Below are 5,749 nucleotides of genomic sequence, written 5' to 3'. Positions count from 1 at the left end.
GCAGAGGGCAAACGTTACCTTACGTATTGTTGTTGTTGTTGTTTACATTAATATGATGTTTTAGAAAAATTATTTTTTTATAAGCCTGAAAGTTAAACTGGTACCTACAATATATTTCTAGCACTTAGCCCCTGGACAAAAGTTTAGCCCTTTTCTCAAAACTCTATGACAGACATCTCAACTGGCAAGATGTTAACAATAGGAAGTATTCAGATTGTTCATTCGCTCATTCATTCGTTCATTCGTTCATTCGTTCATTCATTCGTTCATTCGTTCATTCGGTCATTCGTTCATTCGCTCATTCATTCATTCGTTCATTCGCTCATTCATTCGTTCATTCGCTCATTCATTCGTTCATTCGTTCATTCGTTCATTCGCTCATTCATTCGTTCATTCGTTCATTCATTCATTCGTTCATTCGCTCATTCATTCGTTCATTCGCTCATTCATTCGTTCATTCATTCGTTCATTCGTTCATTCATTCATTCGTTCATTCGTTCATTCATTCATTCGCTCATTCATTCATTCATTCGTTCATTCGTTCATTCGCTCATTCATTCGTTCATTCGCTCATTCATTCGTTCATTCGTTCATTCATTCATTCGCTCATTCATTCGTTCATTTGTTCATTCATTCATTCGTTCATTCGTTCATTCATTCGTTCGTTCATTCGTTCATTCGTTCATTCATTCATTCGTTCATTTGTTCATTCGTTCATTCGTTTGTTCATTCGTTCATTTGTTCATTCGTTCATTCGTTCGTTCATTCGTTCATTCGTTCGTTCATTCATTCATTCGTTCATTCGTTCATTCATTCGTTCATTCATTCATTCGTTCATTCGTTCATTTATTCATTCGTTCATTCGTTCATTCATTCATTCGTTCGTTCATTCGTTCATTCGTTCATTCGTTCATTCATTCGTTCATTCATTCATTCGTTCATTCGCTCGTTCATTCGTTCATTCGTTCATTCGCTCATTCATTCGTTCATTCGTTCATTCATTCATTCACCCTTTATTTATAAATTTTAGTCTCATTGAGCCTCAAGGACTCATTTACAAGAGAGACCTGATTTAACAAAGAACACAGCTGAGGTACAGACAACAGTAGACAATCATATAAAATGAAAAGTAAATAGAAGAAATTAAATAAAATTTAAACAAAAACAGCTACATTAAAATGTGATGTTAAAAAAACTCAAATCAGGAACATGTCTGTGTTCTTGCCATAAACTTTGCTGTTGTTTAAAACCACTTAGAGAGGTCAAAGGTCGAGAGCTTCAAGTATTTTTACAAGATATTCCAGGAAACAGGAGCGGAGTAGGAGAAGGTCCTTTTGTCTAGTTCAGTCCTCACTGAGGGAACACTGCAGGTAATGATGTCCTGAGAGCGCACGCTGTAGCTGCACTCACACAGAGACATGTAGGAGGAGATGTATGAAGGCAGCAGACCAGGAAGTGATTTAAAGATGGAAATGTACCAGTGTGAACAACAAAAAAGGTTAAATTGTGTCACCTGGACCAGTTTCTATAAGTGAGAAAAGTTTTGTTCCCCATCCAGAGGACTTCCTCAGTTCCTCAGTCTGCGGCCTGCCAACCAGATCTGTCCCATACGTAGCCTTCACTGCTGTGTTTCGAGCCAACCACCTGTTGGAATCTTAGAAGTGGACTTTTAACATGTGCAAACAGAGCACACCTATTTGAAACCATCAATCAAATGTTTTAGGCTGATTGGCAGGTTGGCAGGCCGCAGACTGATGAAGTCCTCGGGATGGGGTAGGAAGCATTTTTTTCACTTAAAGAAACAGGTCCAGATGACAAGATTTAACCATTTTTGCTTTTATCTACCTGATGAATGAGTTTACAAACTTTTTTAAATTTTACCTCACATTTCTGTAAAAAACAAAAAACATCATTTTTTTCTGTTTGAAAAACTTTAAACACTTAAAACAGTTAGAATGTCTGTCTCACAAACACCAACAGCAGGAGCTGTTTTAGGGGGAAAAACTAACACTCTGCAGACATGCTACAAAAGAAAACCATTTTATGACGATAAAACTAAAAGTGTAAATCACATGAACAGTTTCCTGTTTATCGTGTCTCCTCACCATACACGCAGCCTGGACAGCCTCAGAGAGGATTCCTGCGTCCGGCTCACACCAAAACACGTGACACTCGAACTGCTGCGTGCCGCCGTCAATGATCACAGCAAAGGTGTGACTGTCATGGCCGACGCCCAGGAAGGTGAGAAAGCGGACCTGACACTCCCACAGAGGCTCATCGCCGTCCTGACAGGAGCAGAGCAGGTGGGTTCAAAACAGGAGTGGTGACCCGAGTATCATCGGTGGCAGGTACAGTACCTCCCCTTTCCACAGAGACAGGACTTTATCTGTGACATGGATCACCGTGGGCTCCCAGTCATCCTGGTCTGTTGAGTTCATGATGCTTTCTATGGCTCTGTTTAACACCTCCATACCTGCAGCAAAACACACCTTCATCTGAGTGAATCACACAAAGTCAGAGCTCCGTCCTGTTCTCGTTTTATCTGGATACTCCAGCAAACACTCAATCATCTACAAATGATCAAAGTTCAGTCACGTCATCTGGACGGTTTCTTTTGTTTGTTGAAACGTTTTGTCCTTCATCTAAAGGACTCATCTATGATTGAATTCAGCTTCCAATAGATGAGTCTCCATGAAGATTTGAGATTCCAGTCCTGAACCAAGTCCATCGTTCCAATGATCACCACATTGATCTTTTAAAAATAGACTTCTGTAAAGAGTAAAGCCCCTCACACGGTCCCCTTCACTACCTGTTTCAGTGCTAACAACGATGGTCTACATGTGGTCCACCTCTGGTGGTGACAGGCAGTAGAGACACCAAACACCAAGATGTTGCATTATCAGTGAAACTTGGACTAGTGTCAGGAGGTTTCACAGGACAGCAGATATATCAACCCCACATGAAAGCATGACAATCCTGTTCCAGTCCAACCATGGAACAACCATCCAGGTAGAGGAATCTAACAAAGTTAAGTCACATCTTCTGGAGGATTCTTTTTGTTAAAACGTTTCGTCTTTTATCCAAAAGACTTCTTCAGTCTGACGAGCTGCAATAAATCCAGTCTTATAATTATCACCTTCTCATAGTGGATCAACAGTTTGGTTTAGAATAGAATAGAATAGAATAGAATAGAATAGAATAGAATAGAATAGAATAAAAGTTCCTAAATGTTAATAAACAACACAATATATTAAGAAATAAGATAAACAATATCAATAATAATGTTCAATATGTATTGGAACATTGATAAGGAGAGAGTACTGACAGCACAGTGTTACAGGCAGAGTGTGTGTTTGAGCAGAGGTCAGCATGTATTTAATCCTTGTAGAGTTTGTTGGAGCAGTGATGGTTGTAGAGTCTAACAGCTGCTGGAGGAAGGACCTGCTGGAGGAAGGACCTGCTGGGAGGAAGGACCTGCTGGAGGAAGGACCTGCTGGGAGGAAGGACCTGCTGGAGGAAGGACCTGCTGGAGGAAGGACCTGCTGGGAGGAAGGACCTGCTGGGAGGAAGGACCTGCTGGAGGAAGGACCTGCTGGGAGGAAGGACCTGCTGGAGGAAGGACCTGCTGGGAGGAAGGACCTGCTGGGAGGAAGGACCTGCTGGAGGAAGGACCTGCTGGAGGAAGGACCTGCTGGGAGGAAGGACCTGCTGCAGGAAGGACCTGCTGCAGGAAGGACCTGCTGCAGGAAGGACCTGCTGCAGGAAGGACCTGCGGTGACGCTCCTTTGTGCATTTAGGAGCAGGAACCTGTCACTGAACGAGCTCTCCAGTTCAGCAGCAGCTTCATGGGGTGGAGACGTTGTCCAGCAACGATGTTATTTTAGCTTTAGTTTGACTGACTCAGTGCAGTGGGAATGTGAACCTCACCAGCTGATCATGTAAACAACTGTTCTGAATATTGGTCCCCAAACGAACCGAGTCTCCTCAGGCTGTTGAAGTCTTTTGGATGAAAAATAAAATGTTTCAACAAGAAGAATCCGTCCAGAGGACCTGACTCAACTTGGCTAGATCTTTTATATTTGCTTAAAAGAAACATGATAATAACAACAACTTGCAAAGATTCCACAATGATGCATCCCATAACTTCTCTCTAGGTCCTGCATGTTCTTTGCCTTAGGAGAACCCTGGCCCTGAAGGGAACCCTGGCCCAGAGAGAAAACTCTTCCCAAAGGAAAACTCTGGCACAGAGAAGAACCCTGGCCTTTAATATTGATGGATTCCTGACCAAACATCAGTTAGAAGTGACAATCAAGTTGTCCTGACTAAAACCTCTGAAAGTGAGCTCAGGTGTAACAAGTGTGTCTCTGTCCTTACCCATGGCTCTGGACACAGGCAGGTTCCCGATGTACTGGACCTCAAACTTCTGAACCTGCTGCCGCACTGCCTCCAGAAACTCCACTAGAACAGGAAGATGTAATCAGTACTGGACCAATCATGGACCTGATCAGCTGACCAGTGGGAGGTCAGGTGAGTCACCGTGTCTGGGCAGGTCCTCAGGTGAGATACTGTCCATGGTCAGAGAGTGGGACGGCCTCGTCAGCACCTTCTCAGTCATCATCTGCATAGAAAGAATCAAAACAACGTGTTCGACAGAAATGTACAGCCGTGCCCCCTACTGTATTAAAACTAACACAATGTTGGTTTCCATGGAAACATTGTACTTAAGAACAAGTTTTACAGTGGCTAAAGAAAATTTCTAAATGATAAAAGTTCAAAAAGAAAAGTCCACTCAGAACAACAGAAGGTCAAAACTGTAAGGCAGAAGAAGGAAGGCATTTGGTCTTCAGCTTTCACCTCAATGACCCGGTCACTTCAGCTGTTTGAAATTATTTTTACTTTATTAATTAGTTTATTAATCAAGTCACTTCAGCTGTTTGGACTCGTTGTTTTTTCAATTGGGTCACTTCAGGTATTCCAATTTGCTCACCTTTGAACACATCTCATGGAGTGCTGTGGCGATGGTTTTGGCTGGAGCATTACAGCGAAACACGTGGCACTTCAGCACACAGCTATCCTTATCACTCGCCACAAAGGCAAAGTCCCTGAACGCATCACACACACACACACACACACACACGCACACACACACAGAGCTATCAGACTGGTAGAACAGATGATGATTGGATGGTGAAATTAATAAATCACCCTGATGCTGAGGAAGCTGTGATGTATCTCTATGAGAGTGGAGTTTTACCTGTCCCTACACAGGTGAGGGTGGGCGGGGCAAAGACACAGAAAATGACAGTTAGTGTGATCAACAGGTAAGAAACACAAAAGTGAGTTTAATTTTTACAACTCAGCGTACAGTAACACAGAAACATAAGTGAGTGCTGCTTAGCTTAGCATAAAGACTGGAAACAGCGGGGAAACTGTTAGCATAGCTTTTTCTGCAGTCTGAACCCTCATTCCAAGTGAATTTGATGTTTACAGGTAAAACTAGATTTTAATTATAAACATGTCACATTTGATTATTACCACGCTGATCTCATGTAATCAGAACATCTAAGTAAAAACTTGCTGTGTTGGAATTGTCTTCTCATTCACACATGCTTTTCATCTGACTTTCACCAGGGGTTGTGTATCTAAAAACAATGCTCTGTGATTGGCTGACCGTAAGATACTTTGTGATTGGCTGACCGTAAGATACTTTGTGATTGGCTGACCGTAAGATACTTTGTGATTGGCTGAC

At 42.2% G+C, this 5,749-nt stretch overlaps 1 protein-coding gene across 1 annotated transcript in view; it reads right to left on the bottom strand.

Moving 5' to 3' along the window:
* Positions 1–1,821: 1,821 nt before the first annotated feature.
* Positions 1,822–5,749, bottom strand: part of apbb3 (amyloid beta (A4) precursor protein-binding, family B, member 3) — a 14,535-nt gene continuing 10,607 nt past the window's right edge. Inside the window, exons 7-13 of the mRNA XM_037688180.1 lie at positions 5,255–5,260; positions 4,988–5,102; positions 4,537–4,618; positions 4,375–4,458; positions 2,358–2,473; positions 2,106–2,285; positions 1,822–1,881 (exon numbers count right to left, since the gene is read on the bottom strand). Of these exons, the coding sequence (XP_037544108.1) occupies positions 1,822–1,881; positions 2,106–2,285; positions 2,358–2,473; positions 4,375–4,458; positions 4,537–4,618; positions 4,988–5,102; positions 5,255–5,260 (643 nt within the window). The remainder of the gene's footprint in view (positions 1,882–2,105; positions 2,286–2,357; positions 2,474–4,374; positions 4,459–4,536; positions 4,619–4,987; positions 5,103–5,254; positions 5,261–5,749) is intronic.

Source organism: Nematolebias whitei, chromosome 14 (genome assembly GCF_014905685.2).
Source record: "Nematolebias whitei isolate Nwh7 chromosome 14, NemWhi1, whole genome shotgun sequence".
Lineage (NCBI taxonomy): Eukaryota > Metazoa > Chordata > Actinopteri > Cyprinodontiformes > Rivulidae > Nematolebias > Nematolebias whitei.
Note: the sequence above shows the minus strand (reverse complement) of the source record. Positions and strands in the feature narration are given on the sequence as shown.